Here is a 17887-nt window from a genome sequence, read left to right on the forward strand (position 1 = left end):
TTGCAAAGAAACAGAGCAACTTGCAGGACGTAAAACACTCTATTTTGACACAGAATGCCTGAAGCTAAAGCAATTAAGGCTGCAAAATATTGCCGGCTGACATGATGTGTATGTAAATTTGTCATTCATTGGCAAGGGTTTGTAACAATCACAAGTAATGTGCACAATAAAACAACCACGTGGTATAAAATGCTTTCTGCTAAGAGTATTCGGAAAATGGTGGTTCTGTATCAATTAAGCATATAATTATTATACATGTAGTGGTTGTTTATGACAAAAGATACCTCCTCAAAACTGGTAGCTCAAACAAAGATAGCCCTTCGAAATATTATTTCTCATTATTTGTGTGCAGGATCATGAAGGAAATATTTTTAAAATTCCTTTTAAGAGCTGCTGTGAGCTTTTCACCAGGGATTCACATTCTGGTGAATCAGCCCCTCCAGGCTAGTTTAAAAAAGCTCACAAACTCCCTGCACTTTGCCAGGAGAGCTAGCAAAAAGAAAGAGATGCCTGAAAGATGCCAATACTTATATGGTTGAGTCAGTTATTTTATGTAAAACTGAGAGCAATAAAAGAGGCAATGAGACCTTTTGAGCCCCCATCAAAAAGCAGTAGATTTAACCATCAATCTTTCCGATCTGTACATCTGTGCAGGCTGCCCAACTCAAGAGCAAGGGAAGGTCCACAGTACTGAGGGCAAGCCTGGCTTTTTAGGTGCCTGCGCTCCTCCCCAGAGGTGGTGGGAAGCAGGAGCTGAGGCAGGCAACACCTTCTGCCCAGGTATTACAGCATCTGCTACAGCCTCAACAGAACAAAAGGTTTAAAAAAAATGCCGTCCTGGGGAGCCTGGGCTCAATCTCAAGCCCTTTATTAAATGAAGGAGGAAAAAAAACCCAAGGAGAAGGCAGTGGAGGAAGCTCAGGTCTCCTCAGCCAGCCCTCAGCTGGCTCTCCTGTGTCCTGGAGATGCTGCTGCTGCTTTCCAGCCCTCTCACCCCTGGGCCCAGCCTCACCGTCAGCCCCAGGGAAGGCATGAGCTCCCAGGCTGCTCTCACACACTCCATCCCGTGACAGGGAGCCTGGTAGGTGCAGGCAGCAAGTAGCTTAAAACCACAGGAGCCAGTACACAGACCTAGAAAAAACCAAACATGAAGCCCCCTGGCCTTCTGTATAGGGCTGGTGGGTCCCTGGAGATGGTCAGGGTCCCCCACTGGCATGCAGAGCACAGCTTGATCTCCCAGCTAGAGCAGGGCTCCTCGGCGACAGGAGGCTGCCGAGAGCAAGCCCTTTTCCAGCCAAACCTCCCTATGTGGCTCTGCAAAGCTACCCCAGATTACATCCTTCATTCCAGCACTTAGGTGCTCCATTCTGTCATCTTATCTCCCACTGCCCCAAAATCACCTCTTCACGAACAGGGAGGACAAAATCGGGTTTCCTGTAAATCCCTTGTCCCAGGCTGTTTTACCTAAACGTCTGATGGGTGAGATACTGACCAGCAATGGCCCTTGACATGGGAGGAGCATGAGCGAGGTCTTGTCAGAAATACTGGGAGCTCACAGGGGCAGAGGCAGCTCAGTTCCTGGTGACACCTTGGCCTCCACCAGCATCCCCCAGCCCACACAAAGAAATTCCCCAAACTGCCACACACTGCCTCCGGACCTTCAGCAGCTTTTGTTTTTCCAGATGATTTTGCTGGTAAGGTGAATTGAGCTGTCTCCACTCTTCAGACATGATTTAGGAGACACTTTTCCTTAGGAAGAGAATAAGTTCATAATAAGTTGTGTAGAAACAGAGTGAAACATGGGATTTCCCCCAGACAAGACCTTAACACCACATCTGTTGTCTTTAAACACCCTATTTGTGGGGTATAGAAAAGGAGTGTATATCCCAAAGTTTCATGTTTTGTGACAGGCAAGAGCAAGGTGAGCACCCCCCCCGGGCTGTCCCCCTTTCCCTGCACTGCATCCCACCAAATGCATCCCGCTAAGGACAGCAGCGACACAGCAACGTCACAGAAGGAACTTGGGGCAACTGCATCCCACCGTGGTGGCTGCAAGCAGAGTCTGAAGTCAACATCTCCTCAGTTCCCACAAAAACACGGAGTTCAGCCAATAAAAAAGAAATGGCAGTGCACCCGCTCAGGACTAACCTCTTCCTCTGGGGCCCTGGGCAGCTGTCGTTAGAAAAATCAGCGTTTCCAATTGCCGTGCCAGCACTGAGGCAGCTCCTGGCAAATGGCGATGCTGTAGCTGTACCTCAACACCTTGTCTGGTTTTCACCCCATGTCCTCATTCATTTTTTTCAAGTCCCTCTCTTGTAGGTTGATGCCAAAGGGTAGGAGAAAAGGGTGCGGGAAGAGAGTGAATTTTAAACCATCTCTCCATATAAATAGAATAGGTTATGTATGCCTCTCTGAAGTACGGTATTAATCCCAATTGTGCCATAAAATATATATGACTCACTTGAGCCTTGTTCTCTGGTGAATTATGAACTATTATATCACTCGTGGGATAAGTATTATGTCTCTTAAGAGACTATCACCTTTCCTCTATTTTATAATATAAAACTTCATTGAAACCTGCCGTGCCTGATATAAGCGACTTCTCATGATGCACATTAAATCTTTTCCTTTTACAGCTTCCTTCGTTTAGCTGATATTCACGTCAGGGTGAGTTCTTTCAGATGTAGCATAAGCATAAATTAGTATGTAAGAGAAGTAGTCGTTTAGCAGAATTTTTTCTTTAATAAATCTGGTGATATTTATATTTCATCACAGAGCAGGAAGATTTTTTTACACATTTAAAGATTTATTCCTGTAGTAAGTATCCAATTAATAAGGCTTTAGCATGCAGACAGGATTTGTATTTATGCTGAAGAAAATGTGTTCTCATTATACTTTTATTCTCATGTTAGATTTATTGTGGGTTCCATTATAATTTATTTTAGTAGCTCTGTTTTCTAATTCTTTATATTTACATGTCTTTTCCAACAAAAATAATAATACATAAATAATACCTGACAACACTTTGCAGATTTTCTCTATTTGTATGCTTTAATTCTCCGAGCATCTTGGAATGGAAATGCTGTGAACTACAAAGGAAATCTCTATGTGATCTCTATTACATGAAAAATTATCATTTTTATATCCTCTTCATTCTGCCAAGTTCTTTCCAAGTTCCAGTTTGCAATGCATGAAAGTAGGCAAGAAATGGTAGCAAAGCCAAACGCAACGGCACTTGCTAAGTAGGAATACTCACTACATACATTTACATTTTCAATGCGTTCCTGTAATTAGCGGTGTCAGAGGACAGCCTGCTGCATTGCAGCAGAGAGCTCTTTCTTATTTAGTCACATGTGTTTTTCCATAGGCTTTTTGGCTTGCTGGCATGGAGTTTATGATAACACAATCCTGTGCTGCTGTTCTGCAAACTGCTGCTGAGAATGATGTTCGGTCACTAAAGCTTTGCCCAGTCCTCAACCCGGCCTGCTCAGCTTTCAGCGTGCTGGAGTGTGGCGGGATGGGGGCTTGAATCTACGGCGAGACCGGCTTCGCCAGTCACCAGCTGACATTTCACACGTGAGAAGATTTACGCTGAGCAAGTGTTTCCATGCACGCTACATCTCCTAACAGAAAGGTTCCTACAGCCTTCTAGACAGTATCTTTCCCGGGTCTGTGCGGTGTAAGACAGCTTTCTCGTGCAACCCATCCCAGAGCTTTAGCTCCAGCACTAATCCCAGCGGGTCAGGCTCTGCCAGCAGTCAGGCAGGGCGCTGTCAGCGTATGCCTGGGGAAGCCAGCTGAGTTACACCGCAGCCGAAATGCTATACGTAAGAGCAAAATCTGGCCAAGTACTGTTGCAGTAGATGTTGCTTTCATTTTGCAGTGTACTCTCTGCTGGGAAAAAAAAAAATACTTTGTGTTAGATATCACATCTAATTATTCCTGTTGGGCTGGCCCAGAGAAATGTCAACAGTGCATTGTAAGTGCTAATTGGGGTATCCATGCTCTGCAGTAGATTTGGGATACAACACCCAAGATTGGAGAGGTTAAGCATGTTTTAGAATACTGTACTGTAATGAGCTTAGTCTCCATGGAAGAGCCACAGCTTTGCTGCACACACTTCGTGCTGCATTGCCCAAGCCACACACCAGCATGCCAGGGCTGGTTAAGGCAGGCTGCCCACAGCCACCGCCAGCCACCAGGAAAGCTTTCCAGGGCATGCTGCTGAGTGCTTGGAAAAACAGAGAGAGGTGAAGAGGAGAGGAGAGGAGAGGAGAGGAGAGGAGAGGAGAGGAGAGGAGAGGAGAGGAGAGGAGAGGAGAGGAGAGGAGAGGAGAGGAGAGGAAAGGAAAGGAAAGGAAAGGAGAGGAAAGGAGAGGAAAGGAGAGGAAAGGAGAGGAAAGGAGAGGAAAGGAGAGGAAAGGAGAGGAAAGGAGAGGAAAGGAGAGGAAAGGAGAGGAAAGGAGAGGAAAGGAGAGGAAAGGAGAGGAAAGGAGAGGAAAGGAGAGGAAAGGAAAGGAAAGGAAAGGAAAGGAAAGGAAAGGAAAGGAAAGGAAAGGAAAGGAAAGGAAAGGAAAGGAAAGGAAAGGAAAGGAAAGGAAAGGAAAGGAAAGGAAAGGAAAGGAAAGGAAAGGAAAGGAAAGGAAAGGAAAGGAAAGGAAAGGAAAGGAAAGGAAAGGAAAGGAAAGGAAAGGAAAGGAAAGGAAAGGAAAGGAAAGGAAAGGAAAGGAAAGGAAAGGAAAGGAAAGGAAAGGAAAGGAAAGGAAAGGAAAGGAAGGGAAAGGGAAAGGGAAAGGGAAAGGGAAAGGGAAAGGGAAAGGGAAAGGGGAAAGGGGAAAGGGGAAAGGGGAAAGGGGAAAGGGGAAAGGGCGAAAAAATAAGAGACTGCTAGAGAGTGAAATAAATAAAAAGTTGCCAGCACGCTTACCTTGCATCCCTCTGTTTTAGGCAGAAAACCTCGCTGGTCTATTAAGCTTATGGGAAGTAATACAGGTTGGAGCTGTCAGTGCCTATGCTGGGGCTCCGTTGCAGACACATGCTTTGCTGTTTTTCCCTTTCCAGTAGACCCCTCTATGCTTCTGACGAAATATTAATCCGGCCTTATTTCACAACTTCTAAAGCAAAAAACCTACATTGTTTTAATATAGGGACAGTGACAGTACTTGAAGCCACAGGATCCAGCCAAATTACTAGTAGCAAATCCCCAAAACAGGCTTTTTTGACAGCCTTCGTTCTCCAATTGCTCTGTCCTGCTTTAGAGCGCCAGTCCAAGCGATGCTGCACACTTCTCATTCACACCGCTGGGGTAGCAGAGCGTCTGCCGTGGCATCCCATCTTTCTACGCATTCAAGCACTGAAACATTACTTTTATGGGCAGCCCTGAAAACTTTCAGGATTTTTTCTTGTTTCACCTTCACACAATGAAAATGAAAGTATTTAAAGCTACAGCACAACTGCTAGTCTATCAGGTTATAAATCTGTCAGGGAGCTACTCTCTGCCCTTTTGTGTCATGAGGGACCTCCTGTGCTTCTCAGTGCATTTTTGCCACTCACATGGGCAGTGTTGCGCCAGGTCAGTATTCTGCTTTAAACAAACCTGTGTGTACCGCAGAGGCCTTTTCATCCCCCAGAGGAGAGAGAGATCCTTACAACAGGGTGTTACTCAATGGAAACGGGGTTCAAGCCCAGAACGCTGTACTTGTTCAGACGTTGAGGCAGGAACATCAAAAGCAAATCTGAAACACTATTGTAAGGACAAAGATGAGGCCTCAGATGTATTTGCTGTTTCACACAATCCTACCATCATTATTACCCCGTATGCTAATGCAGAACAGGTAGGCAATTATTCCCGAGCTTGCTTCACATTACTTGTTCTTCCTGACCTCAGATTAAAACATAATGGTGCCAGACTCCACAGAAAATATAGGGCAAAACCTCACAGACGGGCTCTCAACAAAGGGTTGTGCTGGCTCTGGGGACAAAGTCTGGGGAGGGCACTGCAGGAGAGGTGCCGTCTCAGAAAGCTCTGCGAGCCATGGGCTGTATCCTTCTGGAGGGGAAGGCATACGAGAAGCTGCGCCTCTACTGTGTGTGTTCAAACAGGGAGATGAAGCTGCTCTCTGAGAGAGAGACGACTCACTAAATCCAGAATTTGTCAAACTGTTCTCAGCGGTGGCATTCTGAGGTTAGTCACCTGGGGAATCCTCTTTTTTAGGACAGTATCCTGAGGGAGCAGCTCCAGTTCCTTTTCCTCACTGCATATTCATAAAGACCAGTGCAGCTGCACAATCAAATCATGAATTCTGGTAATAGGTGTTTTACCTGACCACGTGTGAAACCAGAGATATGTCGGCTAAGCTGCCCACCCACCCTAGATGTCCGGACATACCCACACGCTGCTGTGCAAAAGTCAGAGGCAGATGTTGTCCTGCATGTTTTTTGACTGATACTGCCCATGTAGACACTTGTGCTTGGTAGGGAAGGAAGCGAGAGGTATTTTCACATGCATGTCAAGCTGGAGAAAAGGCCACCTGAATTTACATGAGGTTGTAACAGTACACAAATCACTGCATGCCTGCATCGAGGTCTAGAAGAGAGATACAGGTTGAACAGCTGAAAACCTGTCCAGAAACCATGTGCACACTGCCTGGATCTAGATATCTCTCTCTAATATTTTACACAGAAGATGTATACGCTGCACTGCCACGCAGAAACGCCCACTTCACGTATACTGCAGAAAGTGAGGATGGCAAAGAAAATACCGCTCTCATTCCGTGCATCTTCTTCACTGTTTAGATCCAATAGTTGTATTTTTGTTTGCATTCTGAAATACCAGAAAATTTGGGGGGGACAAAAAGCTAAATAAATATTTAATGTATCAGCACCTGTCATATAGTTTCTGTGCACCACCACTATCGATTTCCTGGTAGCTCTCCTTCCCTACTCAACTTCATTAAAGAATAAAAGTAAAGTAATAAGTCATTTCACACTCTGTCTGACCATTATACAATAATAGCAAGATTTCATGCAAGGGTACAACATTATGCCCATCTGCAATCACAGTCTCTTTGCAAAAATCTCAATTCACACTTCACATGCAGCTAACCTTGTTACCATTCCCTTCCTAAATCCATCAGTCTTGCAGCTGCACGTCTTCACAGCCCAACATCTTAAAATTCATCACTTTGACACCCTCGCATCCCTACAGGTCAAGCTAAAGAAGCTAACCAAGAATAATTAAGGGGTACCCCAGATGTTTAGTTTACTTCTATCCAACCTTTCCTGGAACCGGGTACAGTTCTCTCTTTGTAAGCTAAAGATCCATGTAAGGTGCTTGTTTTAAGGGGACGAGACCTCCAACAAATTTCAGAGCTCTCCCCCCTCTATATATATTTTTTTTTTACAAGTATAGCTCTTTGCAGTTGGAATTTGAACAAGAAGCGTGATAATGAGTAGGTTGAGGGAAGGAAAGGTGTTATCTCATTAAGGTAATTACTAAGACATCCCCACCATTACCTCGGTTTGAAAATGTGGCAATTAAAGCGCCCTACATGGGCTCCCAGAGACAAGGGAACACGACAGCCTCGGACAACTTTTGCGTGCCCGGACCGGAGGGAAGGAGGGAGGGAGGGGAGCGGGGCTGCCGCCCGCCGCCGGAGCGCCGGTCCCGCGGGGCACGGCCCGGGGCAGCGGCGGGGGGGGACGGGACCGGGAGCCGCCGCGACGGTGGCGGGGGGGCCCCGGGGGTCCCCGCATCCATCGCTGGCGGCGCAAAGCGCCTCACTTGGCTTCCTTTGAAATCCGCTAATTTCGAGGACCGGCGTTTGTGCGCTTCCATTAATAGAAGCGGCTTAGTGGAAAATAGGGCATATGAATATGGAAACGGAGTTTTAATGTGATGGGCGCTCCGCTGGACCTGCTCTCCGGCTGGAAATAGGCAGGGACAGGCGCTGGCTCCTGCTGCCCCACGGCCCCTTCGACGGCGGGAGCAGCCCGAGGGAGGAACGAAGTTCAGGGCCTTTTTGGTGAAACGGGGGCACCGGGGAGCGGCGCCTTCGGGGGCCGCCCGCCAGCCCCCAACCCCGCGCCGGTCCCGGGGGGTCTCCGGACCCATCGGCTGCCCCCCGCCAGGGACCGTGGGGGTCATTTCGATGCTGTCCCCGCCACAGAGCGGGCGGCTTCTCCGGCGGGAGGAGGGCGCAGGGCCGGCCCGGCGGGTCAGGTTTGCTGCCCCCCCCCCCCCCCGCCCCTTTCCTCGCAAACGGGGCCCCACGTTAAAGCGGCTACCGGGGAAGAAACCCGGTGGTGTCACCGGCGGGAGACATGGGCTTAGCAGCAGGATGGAATAGAGGGGGTGAAAAAGCCGTGTGATTCCAACCTGAAACGGTTATTCGCCGCCCATCCCCGCCACCCCTGGGCTGGGGGTATTTCTAACATTATGAAGGGGTTTGCCCTTTCCACAGGTGAGCTCAGCCTGGCTGCACCCACTCCGCGCCCTGGGCTGGAGCCGAGTTATTCGAGTGGGCTGCAGTAAGGACTTAGGGCGACTTACAGCATGCATTCGCACAGAAAAGTCGTGTGCATTTGGAGGAAGATAAACTCTGGAAAGGGAGAAAATATCAAAAGTTAAAAGCCCACCCGCACAAGAAACACCAAAAGATGTAGGAGCGGTAGGCAGCGCCGGAGCGCTAATCCGGCGTTACACGCGGGCTGCCTTGGTCCGTGTAAACGCAACCAGGGTGAGCGGCACGGCGGGGAGCTCCGCTCGGTGCTGCTCGCTGGTTCCCAGCGGCGGAGCCGGACTCGCTTGCCCGGCCGGGAGAGGGGATTCGGCTCCCGGAGCACCCAGCTGCACCCTCGGAGCGGCAGAGACAATGCTCAGCCCTGTGTCCCAGCCCAGCGAAGTCCCCCTTCTCACTTTCTGCTCTAATGATGGCCAAGCTAATCCCTCGGGAGGGAAGGGGGAGTAATTAAACATGATCCTGCTGCTGCATCCCGCGAGAGAACCCTTCAGCCGAGAGCGGCGGAGCAGCCTACCCGCGGCTCTGCCGCCGGGAGGGCTCAGCCAGGAGCCCGAGGCTGCAACGAGTCGCCAAAACCTGCCCGAGCGTAGCAGGAGTTCCCCGAAGGAGCCTCTCCCGTGTCGTGCCCACCTGCAAAACACACAGCCACGATCCCAGTAAAAAACAAACCAAAGGGGAACCGGGGACAGGGAGACCAAAGGGGCTCTCCCGCGTCCCACCGCGGTCGCGCCGGTGTCAATCCGGAGCGACAGGGGCAGGAGCGGAGCAGCCCTGTCCCGCTTTCCGCTCCCGCCGGCTGGAAACACCCGGGACAAAGGCCTCGGGACGGAGGGCCGGGCCCGGGCTGCTAGGGGCCCGGCCCAGGACGGGGGCAATCTCCCGAGCGGTGCCTGGGCAGCGGGAGCCGGTCCCAGCCTCCTCCAGCTCCACCACCGCCTGCCGGCAAGCGCCGGGGAAGGAGGCCGAGAAGCTCCGGCGGACGGAAGGCTCCCCTTGCTGCCCGGCCTCCCGGGGCGCCGGGCGGCGCTGTCCCGCCCGGGGAAGGCAGGAGGCTGCCGCGGGGGCGGGCGCGGGGTGCCGCCGGCGGCGGGGGCGGCGGCCCGGAGCTGTCCGTGGTGCTGAGGGCGGGCGGGGCCGCAGCCGCCCCGCTCCGTGCGGGCCGGTGCCCGGGCGCGGGCGGAGGCTGGCGAAGGACCGGGACCGCAGGAGCCCCGCAGCGCGGCGCCAACCCTGGGGGCGGCGGCGGAGAAAGCAGCTGTCTGGGGAAGGAAAGGGGACGCAACCCGAACGGCGCGGCTGGAAAGGCGCGGTGGTGCCCGGTCCCGCGGGGGGCCAGGCGGCGAGGAGGCCACCCCGGCCCGTCGCCCGGCTCTTTGTCCTGCCGCAGCGAGCAACGGAGCCCTTTACCTGCAAGGGCCACCCGGCGGGTCAGCCTTAGGGGTGGTTTGCAACCTTCCCGGTGCAAACGGGGAGCGGGACAAATGAAGGAGGGCTTACATTTCCAGTCCCGCTTCCCAAATGGGGAAAAGGGGGAATGAAAGGGAGCGATTCCTGCTCCAAACCTCCTCCCGCTCACACGCACTTCCCAGTTGGGTCTGCAAATATGTTTCAAGGGGTGGTCGCGGTTCCTCGCCCCCTGGCAGACCCTGCTTTAGACACCGTCCGACACGGCACCGGAGGCCCCCCAGCCCGGCCGCGCTCCCCTCTCCTCGCTCGGTCACCCTCCTGCCTGCAAGCCCCTGCCCGCCGCGGCTCCCCGAGCCCCGGGAGCCCCTTGCCCCTGCCCAGTGGGAAAGTTGGGGGACACTCCTCTATGTTAAATGAACTTTCCTTCCTTATTCGCACTACTTTTCAGCGAGTTTGTGCAGTCAAAACCGAGCCCCGATTTAAGCCAACGAGAAGAACAACGAGCTGGGACCAGCTTTTCCAGCTGGATCGGCTCCTTCCGGGAGAAAAGAGCCCAGGATTCGTTGTTTAGACTCAGGAAAGGGCTCTAACTGAGCCCAAATTTCCTACCTCAATGTCCTCCCCAATCCCGCATAGGCTGCATTTCCCGGGAAAACCTCGGCGGCGAGGCGAGGCGGGGCGGGCCGGCCGCTCCGGCCACTCGGGCCCCGCTCCCGGGTCGTTCCTGCCGGGGGTAATTTGGGGGCCACGGCGGCGGCGCGGGGGAATAGTCAGCGGCCGCCGCCACACGGGCAGAAAACGAGGTGGGCGTTCCCGACCCGCTCCCCTTTTGTTAGATCAAGGCAGAGGTCAATATGGTTTTGACGCGAATTTATTAGCAGAGAAATCAGCAAGCGCTCGCTAATTAGCAAAGCCCAAATAAACGTGCCCGGAGGCTTCTCTTTTTCTTTTTTTCGGTTTTTCTTTTTTTTCTGCTATCTCAAAAGAAAGGGAACCCATGAACAAAAATAGAGAGGGGGAAAAAAAAAAAAAAAAAAAAAGAAGAAAGCCAAACCCTCAGAGAAGATAATATTGGACTTTATGAATGTTTTATAGGTAATTGCTGTATAACTTTTTAATTTCGCAGGGGGGTGTTCACCTCCAAAGGCTGGGGCCAGCGCTGTCCCCGGAGCCCGGTGGAGGGTCACAGCCCCCAGCCCCGACCCGCGCCCCCTCTGCCCCCGCGGGACCGGCGTGGGGAAGCCAGACGCTTGGGAGGGAGCTGCCTGCCACGGGAAGGGAGGGGGGGCAGCGACAAAGATCAAAGGCCGGCGGGGCTCGGGGGCTCCGTGTCCGCCGGGACCCCCCTGCCACTTTACTCACCCCGACCGCCGGCGCTCGCTGCCTGTCCCAGCTCGGTGCGGGGACAGCTGCCGGGCCGGGGCCGCGTCCCCAGGCACGGCACGGCACGGCACGGCACGGCACGGCACGGCACGGCACGGCACGGCACGGCACGGCACGGCACGGCCCCAGGGGCCGGACCCATCCCGGGCCGCCCGCCGCCTTCCCGGAAACCCCGCCGCCGACCCTGCCCAGGTGCTTAAAATAACGGTGAGGGGCACGGCACCTGCGCGGGGATTGGTTTTTTCCTTTAAAATACAGATAGGGGTAAAATAGCGCCAGTTATAAAACAACGAGCCTAAAATTAAAAGTAAAAAAAAAAAAAAAAAAGTGGCATTTGCCTTTTCTACTCCGAATTTCTTGGGTTCTCGTCACGGGGAAAATTAGCTACCTTGAATTTCCACGTTTGTTAAAAAAAGATAAAGTTTATTTCTTTTTTTTTTTCTTTTTTTTCCCTGTAATTTTTCAGTCACAAAAAAATCTATATTTTGTCATCTAAGCATTTATTTTACTGAATCCAAAAAGACATGAAAAGGGAGAGGGGAGAATCACGTTCGTTCGTTTTAAACTAACGTATAGAAGTGAATTTTTTTTTTTCCTTTTTTTGGACGACATATAATAAATATGATATAGCACTCAGCACTCGGTCTGTACAATTCTGTTCGCATTAGGGAGCATGCCACTTTTCAATAAGAAAAAAAAAAAAAAAGGTCATGAGAAAAATCAGTGCAAAGTTCTCCGTTCCCCCGGTCTTCGCCGCCGGGCGGGGGTCGAGGCGCTCTCATTCCCTCCGTCCTCCGCAGCCGTTAGTCTCTCCGGCGGGCTCCCTCTCCCCTTCCTCCTCCTCCTCCTCCCCCTCCGTCCCTCTGTCTCTCCGAGCTCCAAGTCCTGCCTCGCAGGAGCCGAGGTCGGCGGGTCGCCCCGCGGCTCTGCCCGCCTTCCCCCGCGTGTGGTCGTTTCACTTACGGGCTCGGCTCTGGGTTCACGGTTCAAGAGTCCCTGCTCTGACTGATCGCCTCCCTCGGTGGCCGGTGGCTGCCGGCAGAAGCTCCTGCCCCTCGGCTTCCCCTCGCTTCCTCCTCTGCGGTGCTGGGGCTTGTTTGGGGACGGGGAGGGGAAGGGCTCGTTGCGGGGACCACGGTGCCGTTTCACCGGGGGTGCGGGGTGCCGGGCATGGGGTTGGCCAGGGGGTTGAGGGCCGGCTGCCCGCCGGGTCCCAGCCCGTGGATCAGCACCCGCGGCACCAGCGGCCGCTGGAGCTGGGGGTGCGGCGCGGGGGGAGTCCGGTACATGCTGCTGTACATGGCCGCGGCCGCCGCGGCCGCCGTCGTGCTGTCCATGCTGCCCAGCAGGCTGGGGTGGTAGAAATAGGGCGAGGGGAACATCCTCTGCAGGGCCGAGTAGTTCCCGGCCTCGGCCAGCAGCTCCAGGCCCACCGCCGTCTGCCGCTTCCACTTCGTCCTGCCGGGGGGGAAGAAGAGGAGGCTGCAGGGCGGGCGCCGCGACGGGGCACCCGGCCCGGTTCCGCGGGGGACCGGCGGCCGGCGAGCCCCCTCCCCGGCACGGCCCCGCACCACCGGGGCCCCGGCGCGGCTGCACCGGCCCCGCGGGGCCCGCGCGCGCCGCGACCCCCCGGCCCTGCCCGGCTCCCTCCAGCCCCGACACATGCACACGGCGACTCCGGCCAAATTAATAACCGCGGCACACGGTTTAGATCGCAGCGCGCTGACACTAATGGTTTGCGACAGAATTAGGGTGGCTGCAACCGTATGTAATGAGACAGAAAATTACGGCAGCGGTGACAGGGGCCGGACCCCCCCGGCCCGCCGCCGGGGAGGGCGCGGGGCAGCCGCCGGGCTCCCCCCGCCTCGCCCCGGGCTCCCGCCGGCAGGAGCAGAGCGGTGCCCGGGCCCCCCGCCCCCGGCCCTCCGGGGAGCTCCCGGGCAGCCGCCCCGCCGTGTCCCGCCTTACCTCCGGTTCTGGTACCAGGTTTTCACCTGCGTGTCGGTGAGGTTGAGGGCGGCGGCCAGGTCCATGCGGTCCTGCACGCTCAGGTACTTCTGCCGCTCGAAGCTGCGCTCCAGCTGGTTGAGCTGATGGTCGGAGAAGGCGGTCCGCGCCTTCCGCGGCTTCTTGGCCCGCACCGGCGGGCTGTCCCGGCTGCTGCTGATCTCCCGGTCGCCCTCCTCCTTTGTCCCTACGAGCGAGCCGAGGAGCGGTGAGGACCGGCGGGACACCGGCTCGGCCCCCCGCCCCGGCTACCGGGCCCCATCGCCCCCTACCCGGGGGCTCCTCCGGGGCGGGGGGGGGGGGGGGGGGGCGGGGAACGGTCAAATACGGCGGAGGACGGCGGGATTTCCACTCTCCGCTTGCCAGCTACGGGGCTTTCGTTCTTTTCTCGCCCGCTCCCCCCGGCCCGAAATGCCGGGAAATCGATATGTCAGTGCGGCTCCGCTCGGGCCCGCGTTTGTGGCGCTCCTTGATCTTCCCCGCAGGAAGAACAATAATCTCCCTAATTGACCCACTGGGGAGGTTGGTGCACACAAAAATGGCCAGACCAGACTGTACATCTGGTTTGGACACTCTTATGCTAATGCTAAAAGAGCAAAATGAGCGGCACACCCGGGCGGCTCGCTGCTCTTCAGCCGGGCAAAAATATCTCAATGGGGCAAAATTAGAAAAATGTGTCCTGCGGCCGCTCGGCCGAGCTGGGCTGCCTGCGGGGGAGGGCAGCTCCGCCGGCTCCGCAGGGAAAGCAGCCCCTCTCCCTGCCTCGCCTTCCCTCACTCTTTTCCTTCCTTCCCCTTCCTTTCCCCACGCACACATCGCTATTTTCATTTACGAACCCCGCACGGAGGGGGCTTCCCCATCAGCGCGAAATCCGTAATTAAAACAAAACATAACAAAACAAAGCAGAATAAAAGACGGAGAAATAAACCTTCCTATCCCGGCGCGGGGAAAACCCGGGTGTTTTGCAAAACGCACAAAGCCCTCCAACCTTCGGCTGCCTATCGCGGGCCGATTGTTTTTTTTATCATTTTATTTTTAATTAAAACTTTTTTCGTTTATTTGGTATTGGCTGTTGGGAAGTGGGTTATTTTTTTTTCCTGATTTTTGTTTTAGCAAAACTGAAAAGGCTGAAGGCAGTAAGTGCAGCTGAGCCGCCGGTTCTTAGAAAGCCGGAGAATCATTTATGCGCATTTGCATTAAAAAATAAATACGTTCTGGTTTCCAACGCCATCCCACCGCTCCGGCTATTTCTTTAAAAAGGGGAAAGTTAAATAAAAAAGAGGAGGAAAGGCCGACAAAGGGGGGGGGGGGGGGAAGCGATTTCATTTCCTACCGATCTTAAACCCGCGATAGCGAGGATCGCCGACAAGCCCCGGCGGAGCGGAGCGCTCCTACCGCAGATTTCCCCCCGATTTCTTCGTTTCACCGATGCGGCCGAGCGCCGCGGACCCGGTTTCAGCGGCGACCGAGGCGATGCGGGGCCGGGCCGGGCCGGGCCGTACTCACCGTGGCATTTGATGTCGCCCTGCGTGTCGTCGCGCTTGTCGAGCTTGGCTTTGCCGTCCTCTTGCTCGAGTTTGGGCCTGAAGCTCTCCGGGGCCGCGCTGCCCTCCTGCTTGGGGGTGTGATGGGGAGAGGGGACGCTGGTACTGTAAGGTGCACACGCCGCCAGCGGTTTGCTGTCGCCCAAAATGTCTTTAATTAAAAAAGAAGAGGTGGAAGTCCTGGGGCCGGAGCTGGCCGAGCCCAGCTGGGGCGGCGGCGGCGGCTGCGGGGGAGACGGCTGCAAACTCGGCGGCGGCGGCGGCGGGTGCGGGCCGAGGTGGAGGTGGTGCGGCGGCGGTGGGAGGCTCTCCGCCACCCCCAGGTGCGGCTCGGGGTGCTCCATGCTCACCGAGATGGGCGACGAGGGAGCCGTCCCCACCGTGTCGATCTCCGAGCAGGGGGACGGTGTGGCCTGGCTCCGAAAATCCGCCGGCCGGCCGTCACCGTGGGGGCGAAAGTCTCCGTTCATGACTCCGGGGCTGCCGGTGCTGCCGCCCGACAGGATCGTGTCTATCCCGAAGCTTGACCCGCTCGGTCCCTCCATGGCGGACCGCTAGCGCCGCGCCCGCATCCCCGGGGGCGGCCGCGGGGGTAGCACCGGGGGAGGGAGGGGGGGATGCGGGTTACCCCGGCCCGCGCACCGGCGACGCGGGCGGCGCTAACGCCGAGCCCCCGCCGAGCACCGCATCGCCGCCGGGCCGCTGCGCCGTTTTAACCAACTTTGTTGCGGGAAGTTGCGGGCGCGGAGCGGGGCGGACACCGGCCACTGCGACGCGCCCGTCCGTGCCCACCGAGCTCCTCTCGGCGGCGGCGACTCCCCCCATGACGTCACGGCCGCCACGTCGTTTCCCCCCCCCCTCCCCCCGTCGTTTATTATAAACCCGGGCTTTTGCCGCCGCCGCTGCCCGCCCCCATTGGCGGAGGGACGAGTGGGGGGCTGACGCAGCGCGGGCGGCAGCCAATCAGTGGCGGCGGCGGCGGGGACGGGGGCGGGAGCCCCCCTCCATCGCGCCCCCCTCCCTCCCGCCCCCGTCCCCGCCGCCGCCGCCCCGTCGAGCCCCGGTTCCCCGGCCGATGGATCGGGTCCCCCGGAGAGCATCATCCGGCGTTCCCGGGACGCATCGCCCGTTGAATGTCAGAGTAATGGGAAAGTGCCGTGACAAGACGTCGTATTAATCCTGACGAAGTGGCGTGTCAACCTAATTAGCAGAGTAATTATAAAGGTGGTAATGAATGATTTAGAGTTTTCCGAGTTATAGTTTAGGAGGAATTACCATTTCCCGACGCCTCCAGCAGCCCCGGGACGCGACCAGCCCCGAAACCCGCGGCCTCAAACCCCGGGGGCGCAGGGCAAGATTAGGGCAGGATGACCTCAAGGCAGATTTTTCGGGTGGTGACGTTCAGCGACGGCAGTAGGTGATGCTGTAGGTGCGGGGCCGCTGGCACCTCCGCCCCGCAGACAGCGGCTCCCCCGATGATGGGAGCTCGCCGCCGGCCCGGGGCGAGGAGCAGGAGAGTGAGGACAGGAGGGTCCCTTCTTACCCCGGCCTGCTCAGAGCTGCGGAGGGGCGCAGGGAGCTCATGGGGCGCACGGGGGGCGCGGGGGGCCGCGGCCAGCCGGTAACTCGTTGCGGGCGGTTGGGTCCGACGTGAGACGCCGCAGCCCCGCGGCGGCGGTGCGGGATGAGGAGCCGCGCCCCGGGAGGAGAGGTGCCGGTGCCGAGGGTGCCGCGGGCCTTCGGCTCCGCTTCCGACGGCTTGGGGCCGGCCTTCCCTTGGGCGGGAGGAGGGGGGGAGCCGAGGAGCTTCTGGATGCTCGCTGCTAAAAATTCCCGAGGATTCACCCCTCACCGGTGTCACACCCGAAGGGCGCCGCGGCGGGGCAGGTCCCGGCCCTCCTCCCGCACTTCATAAGAAGTTTTTCGACGGCAGAAAACCATGCCCGAGGGCAGCCCGCTGCTACCGAGCATCTCCCGCTCCGCCCCGACGGCCCCGCATCGCCGCCCCGCGTACCGTTTGCCCCGGGGCTTTGGACGCCGGTGCTGCGCCCGGAGGCCGGTGAGGGAGCGGAGGCGGCGAGCCCGGCGGAGGTGCAGGGCCCCCCGTGTCCGCTGGGCGGCGGTGGCGGCCGCCCCCGTTGTCCCCGACGGGCGCCCGGCGCGGACGGGGCCGGGGGCAGCGCGGGGGCCGCCGCCCCGGTGGGAGAGGGGCTGGCGGCTCGGCGGGGTGACCCCGTGCCAGCGCGTCCCTACAGACCGGGGCGCTTGAAGGAACGAGGAGAAGAAAAGAGGACGAAGAAAAAGGGGGGGAAAACTGAGGAGCAAAATGAAAGACCAGGAGAAAGGGAATTTTTTTTTTTTTTAAAGAAACCTGTAAACGCACAGGCAGGTTTCCTGCAGCAGGGAAGCAGCCCGCGGCGGCCGTATTTATCCTGCTGTCTCGGTTTGCAGTTTACCAAAAGTATGTCCTAATTATCCCTAGGGGAATGCGGGATCCGGGCTAATATGTTACACTAGCATAATCCTTTAACTCACAATACACTTCCCCGTCCCGGAATCGGGATTTAGGGCTTAAAGTCATGTTCCTGAAGAGTGAACACCTTTCATTTCCCTCCTCCTATTTTTTTTTTAATCCTCGACTCCATTGTGCAGAAATATTCTGGGGAAGCGGCGGCGAGGCCGGCCCGGGGCAGCCGCTCCGCTCCCGGCCGGGCCCGGCGGCAGCCTCGGCTTCTCCCGCTCCTCCGGCGGGCACCGCGGGCGGGTTCATCTTCCCAAAGCCCAGACCAGCCCTAGGCGGGGGCATCGCAGGCAAAAGGCCTTCCACCTCCTACCGGCACCTTACGCGGGCGCGGAGGGCAGCGGGGACTCTCCTTGCACTTGTTGAGGCCGGGGGTGGATGCGGGACGGCTGCAGCGCCGTGTGCCCGCAGCCCCTGGCTGGGTGACCCCCCCTTCCCACCTCATCCCACCCGTCTGGCTGCGGACAAAGCCCCCTCCCCCCCCATAAATCAGCAATAGCCGA

General features: G+C 56.5%; 1 protein-coding gene across 1 annotated transcript; it reads right to left on the reverse strand.

The window, feature by feature from the left end:
• Positions 1 to 12457: 12457 nt before the first annotated feature.
• Positions 12458 to 15408, reverse strand: BARHL2 (BarH like homeobox 2). Its single transcript, XM_087733546.1, has 3 exons — positions 14826 to 15408; positions 13281 to 13506; positions 12458 to 12770 (listed from the first exon to the last, which is right to left on the reverse strand). Exons 1-3 carry the CDS (start codon positions 15406 to 15408, stop codon positions 12458 to 12460), a joined length of 1122 nt encoding a protein of 373 aa, XP_087589672.1.
• Between the last annotated feature and the right edge of the window lie 2479 nt (positions 15409 to 17887).

The sequence above is a fragment of the Nipponia nippon genome, unplaced genomic scaffold (genome assembly GCF_047370975.1).
Source record: "Nipponia nippon isolate SJK-2023a ecotype South Korea unplaced genomic scaffold, ASM4737097v1 scaffold_5, whole genome shotgun sequence".
Classification (NCBI taxonomy): domain Eukaryota; kingdom Metazoa; phylum Chordata; class Aves; order Pelecaniformes; family Threskiornithidae; genus Nipponia; species Nipponia nippon.